General features: G+C 41.8%; 1 protein-coding gene and 1 long non-coding RNA gene across 3 annotated transcripts in view; one reads left to right on the top strand and one right to left on the bottom strand.

Moving 5' to 3' along the window:
- RRAGD (Ras related GTP binding D) overlaps nucleotides 1-22134 on the top strand; it is a 38142-nt gene that overhangs the window by 3633 nt on the left and 12375 nt on the right. The window contains exons 1-5 of one of the 2 annotated variants that reach the window (XM_044924281.1): nucleotides 3725-3782; nucleotides 10329-10624; nucleotides 17806-18005; nucleotides 18926-19040; nucleotides 19739-19881. In XM_044924281.1, coding sequence (XP_044780216.1) covers nucleotides 3740-3782; nucleotides 10329-10624; nucleotides 17806-18005; nucleotides 18926-19040; nucleotides 19739-19881 — 797 coding nt within the window. In that variant the 5' untranslated portion in view covers nucleotides 3725-3739. Of the gene's footprint in view, nucleotides 1-3724; nucleotides 3783-10328; nucleotides 10625-17805; nucleotides 18006-18925; nucleotides 19041-19738; nucleotides 19882-22134 lie in introns of those variants that run through there. The other variant, XM_045161952.1, reaches the window with a different exon arrangement.
- Nucleotides 17346-22134, bottom strand: part of LOC112587446 — a 30242-nt gene continuing 25453 nt past the window's right edge. Inside the window, exon 3 of the long non-coding RNA XR_003111945.2 lies at nucleotides 17346-17471. This is a non-coding gene — a long non-coding RNA (uncharacterized LOC112587446). The remainder of the gene's footprint in view (nucleotides 17472-22134) is intronic.

Raw genomic sequence — 22134 nt, 5'->3', positions numbered from 1 at the left:
ACTAATCATTAGTCAGCTTTTTTTTCCTTAAAATAATATTTAAAATTATTAGTGAGTTATCTCTTCTCATTGTTTCTTGGGAGTAAGTAGAATTGTTCTTCTGATCCTGAATCCACGGCTCAGAGATGCCAGGGGACTTTTTTGCAGCCACAAGGCTAGAACTGAGCGAGATTTAGGAGAGGGTCAGGTTCATGGAAATATAAGTCCCTTCTCTTGTCCGTAATGACTTGGGTTGACTACAGTCTTGGTTATAGCTAATCTCTTCTGGCTCTGAAAATACAGAGATATATAAGTGTTGGAAGAGAAAGTGTTGAAAGCCTCGAATAATTGAAAATGATGTGACCAAGGTCACACCTTAGGCCCAGAGCTTATTCAAATACACATGGTGTATTTTTATATCAGATAGTTAAGAACATGTCTCAGTGATTCCTGGTGTCATAGAATCTTGATCCTCTACTTTTACCAGAAATCTCTCCCATTTTAATATTAAAACAGATATGCGGTAGTCTAATGGGAAAAAGATGCAGTAACAGCGAGTTCTGGAGTTCTGGATAAGGGATGTGGCTCAGAGTTTGAAGGATTATCTTTTTCTGTCTGGGGTGCGGGTTCTCGAAGTTCACTCAGCTTTATTCAGTCTCACAACTCCCATCCCATGATTTCACTTCCTGCCCTGCTCATTTTTCTTTCTTCTTCTCTACCTCTGTTATTCATGTATTCCTTACCTTTTTTTTTTTTTTTTAAAGGCAACTCTTGGGACTTCCTGACAGTCCAGAAGTTAAGACTCCATGCTTCCAACGCTGGGGATGTGGGTTTGATCCCTGGTTGGGGAACTAAGATTCGACATGCCACAAGGTGCTACAAAAAAAATTTTTTTTAAGAAATTTTAAAAAAGGCAACTTTTAAATTCTCAAAGAAGGCTTTAAAGCTCTCCTGTGACAGTGGCTTTCCCTGGTTCTGCTGTGACCTGCAAGACAAATAGGGGTTTTTCACTTCTAAAGCGCCCAGATTGCAGGTGGACTTTCTCCTCTTGAGGACCTCTGGGGAAGACTCCAGCTCTGTTTCTCCATGTGTGAAATAAACTTGATCACTCTCAGAGTGATAGTTTGGGGGAAAAAAGAAAAGCTCACAAGAATACTTTTCCTTTCTTGAAGAAGCATGGGTAGGTCAGAACACATTAGAGATATTTTGTTTGTTTTCTTATTTTTGGCTATATCACATGGCTTTCGGGATCTTAGTTCCCCTTCCAGGGATTGAACCTGGGCCCCAGCAGTGAAAGCACAGAGTCCTAACCACTGAAGCGCCAGGGAATTCCCAGAAATGTTATTGAATACATATGTAAAGGAAACATTCGTATATGGAATCATGTTTTTTAGTTACCTGCCAGTGTGATGTGAGAGGATTTGAGAAAGATTTGATCTTCACATATAAATAAAAATCACCTTCAAAACCCTTTCTGCCTTTGAAAATATGTATTCTGATTGCATTTAGTTTTCCTTAAGAAGTAGTCAGTTAATCAGACAGAGAGTAAATCTTCATCATTTTTTGAATATTCTCTTATTAACAATACCATTGGTATATTTAATTCCTACTTGGGTTGGAATTTCTTACTGGACTTCTGGGTCTTGAATTGTAAATAGTTCCATTGATCAGAAATGTAAAGGACTACAGATAATGATGCAAATAGAAACAATCCCGAGGCCTCTTCATAAAACCATAAGTGTGTATCAGTAGAACCTTAAGCCCCTGTGGACCCCACAGAATACTAATAGCAAAGACATTCTAACTTCCTCAAGGGTGAATGAGCCTCTCACTTGGTCACATTCCACAAAAGACCCTCTCCTTACCTAGGCTTGGGCTGGGGGAGAAAGAAAGAAAGAACAATGGGTGTGTGTGTGTGTGTGTGTGTGTGTGTATACACTCTAACAGAAACTGATAGAGGAGATAAAGGCTCATGGGCTCTGATACATGTATGGGCATTAGTAAGTGGGCAAGCTTGGATTTGAACCCCAGTCTGGCACTAACCGGAGAAGGCAATGGCACTCCACTCCAGTACTCTTGCCTGGAAAATCCCATGGACAGAGGAGCCTGGTGGGCTGCAGTCTATGAGGTCGCTAAGAGTCGGACATGACTGAGCGACTTCACTTTCAGTTTTCACTTTCATGCATTGGAGAAGGCAACCCACTCCAGTGTTCTTGCCTGGAGAATCCCAGGGACGGGGGAGCCTGGTGGGCTGCCATCTATGGGGTCGCACAGAGTCGGACACGACTGAAGCAACTTAGCAGCAGCAGCAGCTGGCACTAACAGGCTTCCCTGATGGCTCAGTGGTAAAGAATCTGCCTGCAATGCAGGAGACCCAGGTTCGATTTCTGGGTTGGGAAGATACCCTGGAGAAAGGAATGACAACCTATTTCAGTATTCTTTCCGGAGAATCCCTTACACAGAAGAGCCAGGTCGGCTGTAGTCTGTGGGGTCACAAGGAGTCAGACACGACTGAGCGACTAACTCCACTCCACTCGGGCACTAACACAGTATTTTTTCAACCATTCCATTTGCTACCACATTATCCTAATCCTTTCGTTAAATCTTTGTTTTATTTTCCAGTTTTGGGTCTGTTCAAAGGTGTCACCTCTTGGAGAACTTTGCTTAATAATAATAGCTCTTAGTTGTCAGAGACATCAGAATTTAGGAAATGCGTTTCATACAATGCTTTGTCCTCCCCAGGAAGTCAGGGTCAACCCTGTCAGAACCTCAGTTCCCATTTTCCTGATTTCTGGTCCCTTCTTTGTTGTGAACAACCCCAGCCCACAGGATCAGTCAGATGTGGCCCCCCACGCAGCCCAGCCCCCAAGTCCCTGATCCATCTTTCTCCCTTCTGTAGTTTTTGACAGGGCTCTGCCGCTTCAGGGTTAAGTCATTAACTTGAAGGTAGTAAAGGCTGACAACAGCCCAGTTAGATAACTCCTCCTCATAATGCTACCCCTTGGGTGACTGAGTTTCCCTGGGATCCCCAGTGGTCTAGTTACAAAGCTCCGTCTGCTGTTTGTGAAATTGTGTATCAGGACCCAGTGGAAGATAGGTATGTTCAGTGCCCCTGACCACAGTGGATAAGCTTTACTTGGTCATAAAACTCACCCTCTTGATACCTAAGTGCTGGCTGTGCCAAAGTCAGATGTGGAGTTTCTTCTTAAAGTTTCAGTTCACATTCTGCTCACTTTGTTTTCTTTTCAAAAAAATATCTTTGGCTGCACTGCACAGCATGCAAGATCTTAGTTCTGCAACAAGACCCCAGTGGACTCATGGAGTCTTAAGCACTGGACCACCAGGGAAGTCCCATCAATCACTTTTATCGTCGCAACCAGTGAATGTCTATTGAGTGTTTATTATGGTAAACACTGAGGGCTTAGTTTTCACATCTGACAAAGGATGAGTGTTATCAATTTGAGGATTAGAGATGACACTGTGTGCTTTGTAGGTGGTCCGTAAATGGTAACTCATAGTGATAAGAGGTTGGAACAGGTTGGTTTGAGCCATTTCACTGTGAACAAGGCTCAAACCTCTCCAATGTGCCCTCACCCTCAGCTAACAAGATCAGGGGAAAAATGGACCAACAAAGCATGGACCATCTCAGCAACCTGCATTACCACTTCAAACCTTCCTGCATCTTCATAGTTGTATTGCCTTCTGAGGCCCCCAGTCTTTTCCTCATCTGAGCCATAGGCCAAGAGACACCCTGGACTCAATGACTTCGGATCCCTTTTCAGCCTCTTTGCCTTTACAAGTTGGTAAGTGGGCCCTTGTTCACTTGATCTTCCAGATTGGGAACCAGGGATTTCTTTCTCCCTTGTCCCCTGTGTTCAGAGGATCACTGAGTATTATTGAGTGAATTTAAGCTTCTCGTGGATCAATTCTTTCTGCCCATTTCCAAATTCATCTCATTTGTGTTTCTAGAACAACCTCCTCCTTATTGTCAGGGAGGAAAAACTCTTAGGTTCTGAATTGGAGTCCTGCAAATTAAAAGATATGACAAAAGATATGAACAAGAGAAAAATAGGTTTAGTTAAGTACTGATGCATGCGAGTTCACAAAAAATTCAACTCAAGGAGGTAGTTAGAATTTGGGACTTATATACCATGTTAAGAGAGGAGGAGGAGGGGGTAGAGGGACACTTCTGAGAGAAAAATGACTTCAAAGGGGATGGGGGAAGGGGGTTTGGTGACATTGTTTGGGTGTAGACAACTTCTTTTTGTCTCAGTCTCCAAAAAAAGAAGATGAGAGTTGCTCCTGGGGAGGAGATTTTTGACAGTTGAGTTCTTTGGAGGAGGATCTGCTTTACACAAAAAAGGGATTTCAAGAACTCCAGTGCCTTTAGCTCAAAATAATCTTTTTTTCAAGCCATAGTGGCTTATTCTAGAATTCTTCACAGTCCCCACACTGACCCCCTTAAGTGGAGTGAGTCTCTGGAACGCGCTTTCTGATCATGTTGGTGTGTGTGTTTGCCGCTCAGTTGTGTCTGATTCTGCGACTGCGTGGACTGTAGTCTTCCAGGCTCCTCTGTCCATGGGATTCTCCAGACGAGGATGCTGGAGGGGGTTGCCATTTCCTTCTCCAGGGGCTCTTCCCGACCCAAGGAACGAACCCGGGTCTCCTATGTTACAGGCAGACTTATTACTGACTGAGTCACCAGGGAAGCCCCTGATCCTGTTAGTCTCTACTTAAAAATCCTTAGTGATTTTCCTCATCGCTTTCAGAGTAAAATCCAAAGTTCCCTGCATTTCATTCACAACTTAGCCTGTTAATCTATCAACTAATTTATTAATGGTATTTATTGGGCTCACACCACGTGCTACCAAGTTTTTTGCCTGTGTATATGTGAGACAAACAATAAACAAATCAAGACAAACATAAAGGAAAAAGATAATTTTGTATAGTGAAGTACTATGAAGAAGACACAGGGATATTAGGAAGTGATGGGGCCCATTGAGGCAAGAGAAAGTGAAGTTGCCCCTGGGCTGGTTGGGAGGAAGAGCCAGGGGAGGCCTGGGGAAAGCCAATCGAGTGGAGGCCAAAGGTGAAGCAGAAGGCCAGTGTGCCTGCAGGACGAGGAACTGGTACGGAGGATGAACCAGGAATGGGATGAGAGGGCAGCCCACCTAGGGCCTTTTAGGGAAAGAAGATATTTGGATTTTATTCTAAGTTCTATGGGAGGCCTCTGGAGAGTGGGCAGGCTTTTCTTGTCTTTAAACTATGTTCCTTAAACTCCAGGAAGGCCAGATTTCTTCCTGGCACGACCTTTCCCTCATTCATCTCTTTTATGCCTCCTCGCCTAGAAGACTCAGAGGTGATTTCTCCAGGGAGCCTTCTCGCTGAACCCGTAACACCTAGATAGCAGTGCATTGTAAAGCTGTCAGTTTTTCTTGTCTATTTTCCTCTCTAATCACTAAGAAATGAAGTTTTTCTTTGTGTCTGTAGCCCTGGCTCAGCCCTGTCAAACTTGGCAGACATTCAGGGAACCTTTATGAAAGGGGAACAAACTGCCCTCTTGTAAATTTCACCTCACTCTGGCACCTTCCTGCAAACCCCCACCTACACTTTTAAAGAGCCCTTTCTGGGGTCCCAGCTCTAGCCCCAGATTTTTTTCTGTAGTTCCTTTCTGATTTTCCTTAAAATACATAAGGAAATACATAATGGCCCTCTCATTGCTCTTTTCAAAGCAGCTCTTCTTCATTCTCTTTAACAGATCACTTTCCTCAGGTGCTTCTTATCAAACTTGAGCAAGTGGGTGAAGCTCAGGGAAATGTGATAGTTGGAGGGCAGCCCTCTGCAGGAGACCCACGGGTGTTTCCTTTTCTGATGGGAGCTCCTGACTACCAGTCCCAGAGTAGAAAAAGATCCTCTGAGAAACCCCATAGGATTTCAGAAGCAGGGATATTTGAGAGAGTGGGGGAGGATTAGAAGGAAAATTTTTGCCAGAAGGCTTTTCTTTTTTTGGCTGAGCCATGAAGCATGCAGGATCTTAGTTCCCTGAGCAGGGATCAAACTTGTTCCCCCTACAGTGAAAATGTGGAGTCTTAACTACTCCACCAGAGTAGTCTCGTCAGCAGGCTTTTCTGATGTAAGAAACCTCCCCTGATCAACAGCAGTGGCATACAAAACTTTTTGATCATGGGTCCACAATAAAAAAATGCATTTATATTGTGAAATAGCACCCACCTACGTATAAGTAAATTTAAGAGTTTCCCTAGCAGCATTTACTCTTGTCATGCATAACACACTCTGGTATTTTCTAGTCTTTTGTCTTCGTTGCAGTTTTAGTTGAATGCCAGCTGATTGGCGGCTAAGGCCCTGGATGAGGGCGCTAGTACATACCAGTCCTGTGACCTTGGGCCGGTTCATTGCCCCAAGTTCCTCAGGGGTAGAACAGACTTGTTCTTCCTCATTGGGTGGGTAAAGTTTGTAGACATGTCTAGCAAGGTCCCTGGCACACAGTGTATTACTGTACATGCCAGTTAAATATGGGCTTCCAAGGTGGCTCAGTGAGAAAGAATCCACCTGCCAATGCCAGAGACTTGGGTTCAATCCCTGGGCCGGGAAGATCCTCTGCAGCGTGTGTGTGCTCAGTCGTGTCCAGCTCTTTGCGACCCCAGGGACTGTAGCCCACCAGGCTCCTTTGACCATGGCGTTTTCCAGGCAAGAATACTTGGAGTGGGTTGCCATTTCCTCCTCCAGGGGATCTTCCTGACCCAGGGATTGAACCCGTCTCATGTGTCTCCTGCATTGGCGGGGTGGATTCTTTACCACTAGCGCCACCTTGGAAGCCTACCCTGGAGTAGGAAATGGCAGCCCACTCCAGTATTCTTGCCTGGGACATCCCATGGACAGAGGAGCCTGGTGGGCTATAGTCCTTGGGTTCACAAAGAGCTGGACATGACTTAGCAACTAAACAACAATAGTTAAATATGATAAAATACATCTGAATGGGGGTCAGTGGAGGGGTCTCTACAGAGTTGATGGTGTTCTTGCTGATCTGACTCACCATTTCCCGGCTGTTTATAGTTGGCGGTGCATGCTTGAATTTGGCTGGGAAAGGAAATACTTCCAGCTGTGTGTGTATATTATAACCATATGTATATTTCACTTCCCAGCCACTCTATGTATGTAAACACTCATACACATTCCCTCCTCTTTCCACAATGGTCTCGATCACCTCCACGTTCTCCCAAGAGGAAGAGAGCCAACCTGCAGGGCAGCGCTGTCAGTGATCATGCCACATAGAGTCTTGCACACCCTGCTGAAGAGAAGTTAAAATCTGCACCCACATCCAGCAGTATAAACTGAGAAGAGATGAAGACATTAATAAGCACTGAAATATTTTTGTGGTTGTACGTAATTTAATGTGATGCACCTGTTTTATATTTTGAGAAACTTATTCTTCTGTTTTAAAAAATTGATACGCAACTGTGCTTTTCTATCAAGAACCATACTATTCTGTTTTTTGTCTACCTCTCTCTCACCAATCTCCCATGTCTGCCTTGTCTGGAATTTTAGTTTCCAATTTTTTATTCCAAAATTTAAAATCAATACTTATCTTAAATTAATAGGTTTCAATAAAATTTGTCTTCCATTGCTTATTGCATTTCACCATATTTGAGTGTATTTTCTTTCAGGAGTGTATCCTTGAGTAATTCTTTCAAAGAGATTAAGTAGGCAGTAAGCTTTCCGAGTCCTTCAATGTCTTAAAATGTCTTTTTTTTTTTTTTTTTTGACTGCACCAGGAGCCTTGCAGGATCTTAATTCCCAAATCAGGGATTGAACCCTCGGCCTCCCAGCAGTGGAAATTTACAATCTTTACTACTGGACTGCCAGGGAATTCCTGGAAAACATCTTGCTACACTTGTTGTTCTCCTACATTTGAGACATGCTATGACTGGGTATATAAATCTGGGGTGAAAGATATTTTCCTTCCGTCCTTGACATAGGATACTCTCCTGTTCTCTTCTTTCATTCATGCTGTTAAGAAGTCTGATGTCTTTATGATTCCTTTGTAGGTAATAGTTTTCCTCTTTTCATAGTTTTAAGTTTTATTATTATCCTTGATGTTTTGAAGTTTTACTATACTTACTCTTGGTATGGGGATGCTTTTGTTTAAATTTCTCCTTTTTACTTTGGGCATGTTCATTTTATTTTATTTTTTTTCTCTCTCTTTTTTTTTTTTAATTTTATTTTTAAACTTTACATAACTGTATTAGTTTTGCCAAATATCAAAATGAATCCGCCACAGGTATACATGTGTTCCCCATCCTGAACCCTCCTTGGAAAAGGATTATCTATTTAGTTCAGTATTGCTTTCCCCCATATTCTGTAATTTTTCTTGTTGGAACTCGTTTGAAGAATAATGGGACTTTGGAATTTTATTCTTGGTGTTGCTTTTACCTTTCCTTCATACTTTCCATTGTTCTATCCCTTTGTCCCGTGTTCTGAGAGGCTGACTTTCCAGTCACTAATGCCGTGTTCATCTGCTTATCCTGCTTTTCAATTCATATATCCTCCCCTCCTGCCAATTATGTTTCTGTTTCTGAGATTCATTAAGATCCTTTTCCATAGCTGCTCTTTTTCTGAACTGTCCTTGTTCCATGAATGCCACATTTTTATCTTTGTCTATATTCTGCATTTTTCTTAAAATGTTGGTTTATTTTCTTGATCTTTCACTGGGTTTCATACTTGGTCTTTTATTTTTGTCAGTTATGAAGCTGTTTTTTGTTTTTCTTTTTAAAAGTTGGAATATATTTCACATACCATAACATTTGCCTTTTCAAGTATATAGATCAGTGGTTTTAGTATATTCACAAAGGGATGCAAACATCACCACTATTTAATCCCAGAACGTTTTCATCACCCCAAAGAAAACACATAACCATTAATGGTCACTTCCCGTTTCCCCCGCCCTCCAGCCCCTGGCAACCACGAAGTACCTTCTGTCTTTATGAATTTGTCTGTTGTGGACTTTTCATATAAACAGAATCAAACAATTTGTGACCTTTTGTGTCTTTCATTTAGCATAACGTTTTCAACATTCGTCATGTGGCATGAATCAATACTCCATTCCTTTTTAATGGCTGAATAATATTCCATTATATGGGTATACCACATTTTGTTAATTCATATTTCAGCTGATGGCCATTGGATTGTTTCTACTTTTTGGCTATTATGAGTAGTGCTTCTGTGAACACTCTTGTACAGATTTTTGCTTGGACATATGTAAGTTCTTTACTTCTAGGAGTAGAATTGCTAGGTCATATGGTGACTCAATGTTTAAGCTTTTGAGGACCTACCAAACTGTTTTTTCAAAGCACACCATTTTATGTTATCACCAGCAGTGTATGAGAGTTCCCATTTCCTGACATTCTCACCAACACTTGATATTGTCAATGCTTTTTAACCCATCCTAGTGGAATGAGCGACTTCACTTTCACTTTTCACTTTCATGCATTGGAGAAGGAAATGGCAACCCACTCCAGTGTTCTTGCCTGGAGAATCTCAGGGACGGGGGAGCCTGGTGGGCTTCCGTCTATGGGGTCACACAGAGTCAGACACGACTGAAGGGACACAGCAGCAGCAGTGGGGTATGATGTGGCATCTCATTGTTTTCATATGCATTGCCTTTATGACTAATGATGTTGAGCATCTTTTCATTAGCCATATGTGTATCTTTGGGGAAATGTCTATTTAAATCCTTTACACATTTTTAAATTGGATTATCTTTTTATTGTTGAATTGTAAGAGTTCTTTATGTATTCTGGATACTAGACCTGTATCACATGTATGATTTGCAAATGTTTTCTCCCACTCTGTGGATTGTCTTCACTTTTTTGATGTGTCCTTTGAAGCAACAAGGTTTTAAATTTTGATGAAGTCCAAAATTGTTTCTTTGAGGCATAATTCAAATAAACAAGCATCTCTTTAGCAAACACTGATGATCTGGGCAAAGAAGGACTTCACTCTGGAATGCTAAGGTGGATTCTTTCCCTGTATAGTCTGTTCCGGGAAACCTCTAGTCTTCACACTCTAGAGTTCCTGCTTGTGATGGGGAATTGCCCAGGTTTTCTGGCCCTCTGAGATGGTGTGAGAGATGGTGATGCAGCATTTTTCAGGGTTCTTCACTTACTAAAAGCTGGCCCGTGATGAGGGAGTGATGGAGTTTGCGCTTTCTGTATTTGAAAAGGTAGCATTGTCTGTGGATCATAAATTATGTGTAAGGCGGAAGTGAAACTCCTCTCACTAACCACTGTGACAGCCTCTCACCTTCCTTCTTCTTTTTGTGGTTTTCCCAGTTCTGGACTTTAGCGACCCCTTCAGCACGGAGGTAAAGCCGAGGATCCTGCTCATGGGCCTAAGAAGGAGCGGCAAGTCATCCATCCAGAAAGTCGTCTTTCATAAAATGTCTCCCAATGAAACTCTGTTCTTGGAGAGCACGAACAAGATCTGCCGGGAGGACGTTTCCAACAGCTCCTTTGTTAATTTTCAGATTTGGGACTTCCCAGGACAGATTGACTTTTTCGACCCTACCTTTGACTATGAGATGATCTTCCGAGGAACAGGAGCACTGATATTTGTCATAGACTCCCAGGTAAGGCGCCATTTCGGTGTCTGGTGGGACCGCAATGCCCCTCCTCCCCTACATTGACACAAGTTCCTTTGCGATCATTTGGGTTTGGGTTTTAGGATCAGGAATAGGCATTTCTGCCAGACTAGCATTTCTCAATTGTGGCTGTCTGGCTTTGGAAAGGGGGAAAAAAATCTCCCTTCACGCAACCCTGAGCAACAAGCAGTGTTTGGGAACTGTGTGCGCTCAGCAAGCCTGAAGAGGACCTCCCAGAGGGAGGGGACCACCGTGATAGCCAATGAAAGCAGCTGCGTGTCCCCCCCTCTGGTACTCTTGGCAGGTATCTCTAAAAGATCACAGGTTCTCTGCAACAAAAATACATGATTATCTACATTTCAAAGTGTTTACTGTTTCCTGTGAAGATCAGGTTCTCTGAGTGTGGGCATTTTTCTTCTGAATCAAACTATTGCAGTTCCTACTAGTACACCGTTAAGGCAGCATGACTAGTACGTATTTTAGAGGTAACTAAATACAAAATGTGAAATTTGAGATACATGTATTTTTTTTACTCCATCTGTGTATCTGTGCTTGACTAAGGGTTTAGCATCAATTCTGTTTTTGGTTTCTGTTTGTACTGAAAATCTTGTTCACATAAGGTGGATAGGGGGTGATTTTTGCTCTAGCATTCACTCAGTTATTTAAATTTCTTCCAAGTTATATCCCCTAGGTTACCTGATTTTCTATCACACAAAAAAATATTTTTGTGGTTTATCAGTAGACAGTCCTGATTGTATTTTCATTTTAACTTTGCTGAAAGCAAAGAATTGGGGAGCCACTTGGCTGGAGAAGAACCTTATCACCCAGGCTTGAAAGTCACTCACGTTATTGGTATTCAGACCAGCCTTCTGAATGGTCTCTTTGGTACCCTGCACCTTTCTCCTGTGAAGTGGGGGATGGGGCTGATGGTGTAAGGGCAGGAGGAGAGGGAGACAGCAGGACTGAAAATGCATCTGAGGCAGGTCAGTCTTAGGAAGGAGCACAGGTAGCAGACTGGGACATTGACATTGATGTTTTTCAAACTATTCCACGTGCGGTTGCTCTTAGAAAGTGTCCCCAACGGTGGGCCAGCCAGAAGGCCCTCCTGAGGGCTCTCTTTTGCAGCTATAGGGGATTAAAAGGTAACAAGTCCTACAGGAATGCCCTAAGCCAACTCTAAGCTCAGGTCTCATGTTTGCCTGAAATTGTAGACCTGCAAATGGACAGGTGGGGCTGAGCCTCTAGTGAGCCCAGTCGTGTTGGGGAAGAAGGGCTATGAAGACCGTCGGTAATAATGGTTCTGAGGCCATGCTTACAGAACTATTCACAGACAAGACTACTCATGCCTGAGAGCATCGTAAACTCACTCATGGATCGAGGTGCCTGTTTAATATAATAATGAAATTTGCAACTCAGCCTTTTAGTTCCAAGTGACTGCACGGTGAACTTGTGGAGCTGTGGGAGCATGGCCAGATGGTTTGAAGTTCTTTTTTGCCTTTGTGTGTGGGGTAGTGGACTAGGGAGGCTGTCCATTCCAATATCTGATCCATGGACAGCTATGCCTCTCTCCCATCCAGAGATGCACGCCTCTAGCACCTTCATTGGGTCCAGGTGCTGCTGGGAGCCACACTTTGCTGGCTGTCCCGCTCATCCTGACCTGTTTCCTGGCCCATCTGTGGTTTTGGCAGTGTCCCCTTCTTCCTGTCTCAGGTTGGCCAGCACCATAAGTCAGGAAGCTTAAAGCCCAAGAGGAGCAGCCGGGTGGTGAACAAGCCACTCATTGGGAGGGGAGGCTCCAGGGCTGTCATGCTCCTCTGTCTCTAAGCTCCCTTTTCTCCCTGGGTCTTGCAGCTGCTGCGCTGGGTAGCAGCACTAGGGGCCCTGCCCGAGGGTAAGTAGATTCCAGCCCTGACTCATCACTTCAGGACTGTGGCTCAGGAAGCCCTTAACATCAATATCAGATTGTGTATACATACAATTTACATTTATGGAATTTGAATTGCCAGTGCAACTCTGTCTCAGGTGTTGATAATACAACTTTAATGTGATAAAATAGGTACACTTGCCAGTTTTTTTCATTGTTTAGGGTGTTTTTATTGCCTCAGTAATCTCCCTTTTTTTGGTTTGTTTGATTGAAGTATAGTTAATTTACAATATTGTATTAGTTTCTGGTGATATATATTAAAGAATATATATGTATATATTCTTTTTCAGATTCTTTTCCTTATAGGTTGTTATAAAATCTTGAGTATAGTTCCTTGTGCTATACAGTAGGTTCTTGTTGGTTATCTATTTTATATACAGTAGTGTGTATATGTTGGGCTTCCCAGATGGCGCCTGCCAGCGCAGGAGATGCAAGAGCCATCAGTTCGATCCCTGAGTTGGGAAGATAGCTTGGAGTAGAAAATGGCAACCCATTCCAGTATTCTTGCCTGGGAAATCCCATGGACGGAGGAGCCTGGTGGGCCCCAGTCCATGGAGTCACAAAGAATCGGACAGGACTGAGCACACACGCTAGACACACTAGTGTGTATATGTTAATCCCAAATTCCAAATTTATGCCTCTCCCTCCCACACTTGGCAGTTTTTATTTTCTATTTTTAATTTTTTTTGCCTATTTTTTAAATTGCAGCTGTAATTTGGTTTTAATTTAACCTGAGCGTAAAAAGTGGACTTTCAATAGGGGTTGGTAAATGTGTTGTTTGTTTTGTTCCTTGGCTTGTTGGGTTTTGTTTGGGCCACTGGGTTTTGTTCTGGCCACAGGACAATGAAATGCATAAGAGTAAGAAATACATCTTTTTAAGTTACACTTTTTAAAAGGTAGGGAAAAGCATTGTTAAAATTTGTCATTTACTAAAAATAAGGAATATTTAACTTCTTTAATGAAACAGTTTCCAAGTCTGCCTAATAGACTTTTCTGTTGGAAGCAGACTGTAAAAAATCACATTTGTGGGAATCTCTACTTGATGTGATTGCAAACACTAAACAGAACCGAACTTGAGGACAGTGTCTCAGCAGCTCTTGAAGGTCACCGCAGTAGTCTAAGCAGTACTCTGTTTGTCTGACACCTCCTAGTTTTATTTTTCACTTGTGAATTCCTCACAATCACAGGATTGCCAGATAAATATATCACCAAGGAGAAAAATGTGTTCCTCACATAATGTTGTAAAATAAAAGAGAATGAAGGCATCAAGAGTGATTTCCCATGAACTACCCAAGTGACACTGCCCGCCCCAGGCAGCCCATAGCATGTAGCACGTCTCCAGGGCCACCCTCGCCCCCCCGACCCCAGGAGCCATTTCTTTTTTTTTTTTTAATACTTTTATTATTTGGCTGTGTTGTGTCTTCACTGCTGCTTGGGCTTTTCTCTAGTTGCAGGGATTGGGGTGGGGGCTTCTCTCTAGTTGCGGTGTGATGGCTCCTCATTCCGGTGGCTTCTCCTGTTGTGGAACGCGGGCTCTAGAGCGCAGCCTCAGTAGTTGTGGTGCGCTGGCTTAGTTGCTCTGCAGCCTGCGGGATCTTCCCAGACCAGGGATTGAACCTGTGTCTCCCACACTGGCAGGTGGATTCCTTACCATTGAGCCTCCAGGGAAGCACCCCGACCCTGCCGCAGGAGCAATTTCACAGGTGCTTGGGATCCAAACTAGAGTGTTGGCTTAACTCATGCTGGTGATTGTGACTGTGACCTGCCTGTAATTCCTAGATCTAAGTTTAGAATAGACGCCAGGCAATGTGTTTTTCCTTTTTTTAAATTTCTTGTAGAAGATAATAAGCACAATAGGAGAAAAAATCACTCGCTGTCTCTCTGCTCTAGTAATCAAATATTTCCTTCTTTGCCATGTCATTTTTTAGCTCTTGTAGATCTGTACCACTTCATCAGTTTGCTGGTAATCAGACCGTTTCATGTGCTTGGCAGGGAGGTTAGAGGAATGATTTCTGATCTTTTGAGATCATGATACACTCTTGACCTTGGCTGCTTTTGCTTATAGACACATGCCCTTAAATCCTCTCTTCAGTTAAGACATAACCAATAACACTTGATGAAGTGTAACTTCCATACAGTGAATTGCACTCATTTTTTAACCAAGTATTTATTTGGCTGCATCAGGTCTTAGTTGCAGCACGTTGGATCCTGCATTGTGTGCAGAGCTCGGGCTCTCTAAGTGTAGTGTGCGGCTCAGTAGGTGCAGCACACAGGTTTAGTTGCTCCAACACATGTGGTCTTAGTTCCCTGACCAGGGATTGAACCCACGTCCCCTACACTGCAAGGCAGATTCTTAACCACTGGACCACCAGGAAAGTCCCAAATTACATTCATTTTAAGTGCACAGTTCAACCACTATACACCTTCTAATCACCTTCTAACTTTAAGAATGTTTCCACCACGCTGAAAGCTTCCTTTGTGTCCTTTCTCAGATGTACCCCCCGCCTCGGCTGATATGTGCTTTCTGTCTCTATAGAATAGTTTGCTTTGTCTAGAATATCTATACGTGAAATTGTACAATCATGACTTTGTTTTTTATTTGAGATATTATAATGTATTAAGAAAGTGCCCCAAATTATTAAACTAGAATTTCTCCAAAATGCTTAGCCCAGCATCCAATCCCTGGAGGAGGAAATGGCAGTCCCCTCCAGTATTCTTGCCTGGAGAATCCCATGGACAGAGGAGCCTGGTGGGCTACAGTCCATGGGGTCGCAAGAGTCGGACGTGACTAACTAAACCATGCCACAGCATCCAATGTTTGTTCTACATTTTAAACAACTCTTTAGAGTGTGAAGGATGAAAATGACTGTCTGGTTTTTTTCTCCCTTCATAGTTTCCTGTCAGTATCTTAGTATTTTGATTTATCTAAAGACTGGGGATACATTTTTTTTTAATGGACAAAATATTTTAATAGACACATGGCCAAACCAGACATACAGTTAGCAAGTGAGCACGTGTAAAGATGCTCAAAATCACTAGTTATTAGGAAAATGCAAATCAAAACTACAATGAGATACCATCCCAGGCCAATCAGAATGGCCAAAATTGAAAAAGACAAAAACACACCAACCAACTGGTAATACCAAATGTTAGGAAACACGGAGAAACTTCTACACTGCTGGTAGGAATGCAGAATGGGACAGCTACTTTATTTTTTTTAACTTTTTATTTTATATTATAGCCGATTAACAATGTTGTGATAGTTCCAGGTGGACACAAAGGGACTCAGCCATACATATACATACAGCAGTTCAGTTCAGTCGCTCAGTTGTGTCCGACTCCTTGCGACCCCATGAATCGCAGCACGCCAGGCCTCCCTGTCCATCACCAACTCCCGGAGTTCACTCAAATTCACGTCCGTTGAGTCGGTGATGCCATCCAGCCATCTCATCCTCTGTCGTCCCCTTCTCCTCCTGCCCCCAATCCCTCCCAGCATCAGAGTCTTTTACAATGAGTCAACTCTTTGCATCAGGTGGCCAAAAGTACTGGAGTTTCAGCTTAGCATCATTCCCTCCAAAGAATACCCAGGACCGATCTCCCTTAGAATGGACTGGTTGGATCTCCTTACAGTCCAAGGGACTCTCAGGAGTCTTCTCCAACACCACGGTTCAAAAGCATCAATTCTTCGGTGCTCAGCTTTCTTCAGAGTCCAACTCTCACATCCATACATGACCACTGGAAAAACCATAGCCTTGACTAGATGGACCTTTGTTGACAAAGTAATGTCTCTGCTTTTGAATATGCTATCTAGGTTGGTCATAACTTTCCTTCCAAGGAGTAAGCGTCTTTTAATTTCATGGCTGCAGTCACCATCTGCAGTGATTTTGGAGGCCAAAAAAATAAAGTCTGACACTGTTTCCACTGTTTCCCCATCTATTTCCCATGAAGTGAGGGGTACATTTTTATTAATTAGTTTTGGTAATACAAGAATGCCCCAAAACATCCCCTGTTTATTGGCTTTTCTTCATTTGTCCAGTTTTGGAGTCAGAATGAGGGGGTGAAAAGTCCTTTAAATTTTGTTCCAAAGATCCCTTTCCTTTTTGCTATAAAAACAAGACCTATTGGGGAATTCCCTGGTTGTCCAGTGGTTAGGACTCTGAGCTTCCACTGCCAGGGTCACAGGTTTAATCCCTGATTGGGGAACTTGATCCTGTAAGCCATGAAACCAGGAAAAAAAAAAAAAAAAACGAAACATATTCATACCCTTCAGGTTGGCAGTAATGAAAAGATCTGACAACCCTAGGTGCTGGTGAGAATCCGGAGGATCAGGGTTTCTTACATGTTATCTAGTCAAGTTCAAGGTGCACAATCCTCTGACCCAACAAGCCTGACTTCAGGGTAAGCCCTAAGAAACTCACAAACAGGCACAGAGATTTGTGTGTGAGACTGGCCACATTGTCATCTTCTGATCTAACACATAACTGGAAACATTCTGAATGTCCATCAGCAGGCAAGTAAGTGACCATCCACAATGGAATTTTATAGAACTGTTCATAGGAATCACGTATTAGTTATGTGCTTCAACAAAGGTGAATCTTACTGACATAATGGGCATGAAGAAGGCGAACTGTAATCCACAGGCAAGTTGATATTGTTGTAAATTTTTAAATAATGTAAATTAATTTTGTATGTTTAAGGATACATAGGTATGTCTTAAAAGTAAAGTATAAAGAGGTGAGTGATGCTAAAGGCAGAAGTCAGGATACTGGTTACCTCTGGAAAATGTGGGGTAGAGTGATGGGCTCGGCTGGCAGGATGGGGAGAAACATGGGGCTTTGATGTCTCTTGTTTGATTTCTTAAACAGAGAGATGCATACACACAGGCCTTCATTGTGTTATTTTGGGTATCACCTGTAGAAGGAGAAAAAAACAGTGTTGTGTTATTTGGGGCAATTACTGTAGACCAGGGGTCAGATGGTCATTATTTTAGGCTTTGCAGGCTGTTCTATCTCTGAGGAGTTTCTACAGAGGAAAACCACTCAACTCTGCCCGTGTGCCCCCAAAGTAGCCATCGACCGTGTGTATGTCAAAACATGTCGTGACCCTGAAGTACATGCGGTGTTTGTCAGTCATACCTCAGTAAAGCTGGGGGTGGGGCGAGGTGGGAGACTGTGGAAGGCAGCCCAGAAGGCTTCGGCAAGAAGCCCAGAGAGTCCTCCCTGACATGCGTGTGCTTTGTTCCCAGGACGATTACATGGAGGCCTTGGCCAGGCTCCACCTCACAGTGACCAGGGCCTACAAAGTCAACACCGACATCAACTTTGAGGTGTTTATTCACAAAGTGGATGGTCTGTCAGATGACCACAAAATTGAAACCCAGAGAGACATTCACCAGAGGGCAAATGATGACCTTGCAGATGCTGGGCTAGAAAAAATTCATCTCAGGTGAGAACAGAAATGCCTCAGGGATCGCTGGGTCCCCAAAGTCACCATGAGTAGTTGGCACGGACAGTCATTGACCTGTGTACCCTGTTTTGTGCTGTAGACATCAGGATAGTATTTGGGAAAAGTGAGCTTCGCGTGTGCTAACTCCAATCTTTCAAAAAAGTGTTGGGGTTATAAAAATTATTTTCGACCAAAGATTAAAGCTAAGCCTTCCTCATATGAAAAACACAGAAGAGAAAACCCATACACTGCATCCAGGAAGTTAATCGATGCTGAGGTTTACTATTATAGGAGGTATCTATAATCATAAGGAATCCTCTAAAAAAAACGAATAGAAATAAATATTCACAGAGGAAAGCCACTTCTCTCTAATTTTTGTGGGGTAGTATGTATGCATCATTCATTTGGCAAATTAGAAAAATGAAAAGATTAGCTACTTCAGTACCAATAATGTAACTGCTATAACGTGAGAGATGTATATAAAGATAATTAGTGCAGATTCTCTTGGAGAATGTAAGGAAGCTGATATAGGTACATGCATCTGCATTTTTAAGCCTTCTGGTCCAGCCAGTCAGCAGAGACTAGGCACAGTTCTTGCTTTGGGGGAGTTAGACAGAAATGTCTTGTTAAGATATGTTGCTTTTTTGGCCGCACTGCATGGCTTCTGGGAACTTAGCTCCCCATGCAGGGATTGAACCCTGACTCTTGGCAGCGAAAGTACAGAGTCCTAACCCCTGGACCGCCAGGGAATTCTCATGTTCGTTTTTTACCTAGGTGGTTTTGACTTCTGAAGGGGCTGGAATGTGTGCATAAGAGCTGTAGTAAATCCAGAAGGCATGATACTAGTGTTATGACATAGTATGAACAGCCTATTCCTCAGTCAGAGGTAAAAAGTGATGAAATACTGTTTCGCCTTTCAGCTTTTATCTGACAAGCATATATGACCATTCAATATTTGAAGCTTTTAGCAAAGTGGTTCAGAAACTGATTCCACAACTTCCCACCCTGGAGAATTTGCTAAACATCTTTATCTCAGTAAGTAAATATTATCATCCCATTAGAGTCATTCGCAGAATTTAAGAATAACACTGCAAGAATGAAAACGATCTAATTTCTGCTTGGTCTGACAGTACTTCAAGGTCTCTGAAATATTACATTTGAAGATTGTGCCTACATACTGTTTTAGGTCCGTTAAAATTTAACTCCCAAAACAGTTCCTATACTTCACTGATATAGTCGGAATGTTTATTGAAGTTGTAGGCAATCATTCACTGTTAATAGAGTCTTGTCAGAGGTAAAGGGCATAAAAGTTGATTTTGGCTATAAGATATATGATGTTGAATTTTTAAAAATCTGTTTAACATTGTGAATAAATGATATGGTGGCTGGCTGAGTCCTAAAAACTACCAGCTCAAAGTAGAATTACCACAGACCTTTAGTTGTATTCACATTGATTCTCACTGCACAATTTTGAGTTTGTTTGTTTAGACTTTTAAAATCTACTTTTTAATTTAAAATTAGTAAAAATGTGTGTGATAATTCCAGTTTTCATTTCTTAAGTAAGTCCTTTCTAAAGATGTTCATGATAGTGAGGTTTAAATTGTAATAAAATGGAACAACCGAAATTTTTGCTCGTTTGTATTTGAGACTGAGGATGTCATATCATTTTATGTAACCATGTCATGCTCTAAAACCAGCTATCCCTTTAAGGCAGCATCTCCTTTTTGTTTCAGAATTCTGGAATTGAAAAGGCGTTTCTCTTTGATGTGGTCAGTAAGATTTATATTGCAACAGATAGTACCCCTGTGGATATGCAAACGTACGAGCTCTGCTGTGACATGATCGATGTGGTCATTGATATTTCATGTATTTATGGGTAAGTAGAACATTCTAAAAGGCTACCATCAAGCAAATTTCTCTTTTGTAACCCTTGAGGTATTTTGAATTTACTTATTTGATCTTAATACTTTTGTTTGAAATAATTGAGATCTATAAATATACCGTTTAGTATGTGATAATAATAACAAAAAATTGTTGAGTAAATGCCTGGGCATTATGCTGATAATTTCATTTCCTGTATTATACCATTGAATTCTTCACTATTCCATGAGGTGGGGATTACTATTCCCATTTTACAGATAGGAAAACTGAGGTTCAGAGTGGTGAACCCACTAACCCCAGCTCACACTATCATTAAGAAACGAAATTAGTATTTGAACTCGGCTGATTCCTAGTTCCTTACTGAAAAATCTGTCACATATCATAATGTCATGTACACTTGAGAGAAAGTATTAGGATCCTTGGGTTTCTACATAAATATCTCACATTAACCATAGTTCTGTTACCTTCTTTATAATAGGAAATAATGGCTGGATTTTTTTCCCCAATATACTCTTGTCTTTTGCTGTGAGTAGCAGAGAACTATAAAACTAGGCAAACAACATTACCTGCTTACTATTACAGTCTTAACCTTCTTAGAAAACTGAACTTCTTGTACATATAAAAGAATACAAAATAAGGAATGAAGAAAATTGATTTTGTTACTGGACACAGAAATAATTCCCCATAATAGTAAATTTGTTGAATTCAGAATTTTGTACAGAGTGAGTGGGTATGAACTGTCTTATTAAGGCATTAGGTTGTTGCTGCCTGTTTATATCGGATCTCACAATATCATCTCACAGTCATTGATGGGGTAAAGCATTTCTTCATCTTTCTCTTTACTCACTGGCTGTGTCCTGCTTTATGCAGCTTTCTCTGCCAGCTTCTAGGGACCCTTGGTTTCACCACTTTTCCCTTCCATTTAGTTCAGACTCTTTCTGTTAACTGTTACACATACATGCCCACCCACAGTCCCTTCCCTTATGAAACAGGGAAACTGATCCATACCTCTCAGGACTGTAGTGAGGATGAAATATCATTAGGTCTCCCCTGGTGGACCCCAAATGTATCTGTCATTATTATTTTTTTAATTAATTTATTTAAAACTTTTTTTTTTTTTAAGTTTATTTATTTGGCCAAGCCACATGATTTGTGGGATCTTAGTTGCCTGACCAGGAATTGAACCCAGGCCCCTTGCAGTGGAAGCATGGAGTCCTAACCACTGAACCACCAGGGAATTCCTTATTATTATTATTATTAAACACTGCCATCTGGCTTTAGAAATAGACCTTATTTCCTAAGACTGCTGCCTTGCAATATTCTCTTGTTTTTAAACTGTTAAGTGGATGACCTTGAAATAGTCATAAAGGATGAAAGTATCCTGATTATAGTTTAGATGACTGTCATAATCAAATAACAATGAATAGCACAATTAATCTGGCACATACTTAATGAAATGCATAATTATTATTTTGCCATATGGTAATTAGACATAAATGGTAAGTTGTTCATGGAAACAATGTTAATCAGAGTTACTTTTATCCAGCTCAAACACACACCGGGAGGAAGGGGCTGGGCGGAGGAGGGAGCAGGGCTTTATTGGCAGATTGTTTTCCTGTGGTGGAATGCAGTGTGCCTGGGAACCTGCCCTGTTCAGTAAGAACCAGTATGGGTCTGGGTCACAAATGGGGCATATGTTCTGGGGTTTCTTGAGACTGCTAGAGTGGCCACGAGCCAGCCCAGGTGACCTGCAGAGGGTGGCTGAGGGTGCATGCCGCAGCCCAGGAAGCGGTCAGCCTTGTAATTGGAGACCCTAGAAGCAGGTGACCTGGTCTGCTCAGGAATCTCAGCTGGGATTCTGAAAACACACACAGTTTCAGATAAGGAAAAGGTATATGACATCCTCCTTTGTCTATAAACAAAAGATACGTAACTGGATATATCAGTGTCTTCAAAGGGCCCAGTTTTGATCACAAAGGTCATATCAATAATGATTTTAGCAGTTAACATTGTACATTTTATATGCTCTTAGCACTATGCTTAGTGTTATGTATATGTTATTCCATTGCATTAGTAAACTTTGTAGTAATCACTGCTAATATACAATGAAGAAATCGAGGCTCAAAGAAGTGATTCAATTTGCCCAAATTTATACAGTAAAATAAGAGAGCTAGGATTCAAACCCAAGTAATTTGTGTTTGCAGGCCACACCTTTTCTTAAATATTTATTTATCTTTTTATTTTGAAA

Source organism: Bubalus bubalis, chromosome 10 (genome assembly GCF_019923935.1).
Source record: "Bubalus bubalis isolate 160015118507 breed Murrah chromosome 10, NDDB_SH_1, whole genome shotgun sequence".
Classification (NCBI taxonomy): domain Eukaryota; kingdom Metazoa; phylum Chordata; class Mammalia; order Artiodactyla; family Bovidae; genus Bubalus; species Bubalus bubalis.
The sequence above is the reverse complement of the archived record's forward strand: the minus strand, read 5'-3'. Positions and strand labels throughout refer to the sequence as shown.